The sequence below is a fragment of the Chrysochloris asiatica genome, unplaced genomic scaffold (genome assembly GCF_000296735.1).
Source record: "Chrysochloris asiatica unplaced genomic scaffold, ChrAsi1.0 scaffold00061, whole genome shotgun sequence".
In the NCBI taxonomy this organism is placed as follows: Eukaryota; Metazoa; Chordata; class Mammalia; order Afrosoricida; family Chrysochloridae; genus Chrysochloris; species Chrysochloris asiatica.
In genome coordinates, this window is record NW_006408579.1 from 14,047,434 (window position 1) to 14,048,283 (window position 850).

At 43.4% G+C, this 850-nt stretch overlaps 1 protein-coding gene across 1 annotated transcript in view; it reads left to right on the forward strand.

Moving 5' to 3' along the window:
* Window positions 1–96: 96 nt before the first annotated feature.
* The window catches only part of LOC102814831 (cell surface glycoprotein CD200 receptor 1-like), an 86,237-nt gene continuing 85,483 nt past the window's right edge, over window positions 97–850 (forward strand). The window contains exons 1-2 of the mRNA XM_006864207.1: window positions 97–337; window positions 462–710. Coding sequence (XP_006864269.1) covers window positions 97–337; window positions 462–710 — 490 coding nt within the window. The remainder of the gene's footprint in view (window positions 338–461; window positions 711–850) is intronic.

Here is an 850-nt window from a genome sequence, read left to right on the forward strand (position 1 = left end):
CTGTGTGTGTCCCCAGAGATCACATCACTGTCAGTACAGGTGGGTGAAAAGATTGTGCTCTCCTGCCCTCCCGTCCCACCGACAGTGGACTTCATCATGGTAAGTTGGAAGATAACCCACAGAAACCAAACTAACTGCCTGAAAGCCTACAGGAGAGATAGAGATGAGACAGTGGATACCAACTGTACTGATACAGGAGTAACCTGGGCCTCCAGACCTGACCAGAATCCTGCCCTTCTCATTGACCCAGTGACCTTCATGCATGAGGGGATTTACAGCTGTGAAATGGTCACAACTAAAGCGAATTTCCAACATGACTATCACCTTCATGTGCCTGGTAAGGAACATCATGTATGGTGATATTTTGATTAACCAGATTTGGGACTGAATCAAATGTGTCTCTAAGTTCCGTATTGTCTATGTTATGACTGAAGCATTAGTTTTCCCTTTTATCTCTGCAGTGCCCCTTGAGGTGAGCATATTTCAAAATGATACTAGAACTGTGGTATGCAAGGCAGTTTCAGGGAAGCCAGCTGCATGGATCACTTGGACCCCAGAGGGGAAGTGTGTCACTGAGCAGGAAAATCAGAAGAATGGTGGCGTGTTTGTCCAGAGTACATGCTACTGGGAGAAGGACAATGTGTCTACTGTGACCTGTTCTGTCTTCCACTGGACTGGAATCAAGAGTCTGTCCTTAGAACTAAACCCAGGTAACTAATTCTCCTTATTTTTTGTTAGATTTTTCTATTATTTCAGAGAAGTTAGTTTAAGAAGGAAAAAAAAAGGATGAAACATAACAAGTTTTCATTCAAGGATATTCTTGTTATTCCCCACTTTATCTCCTTCCCCT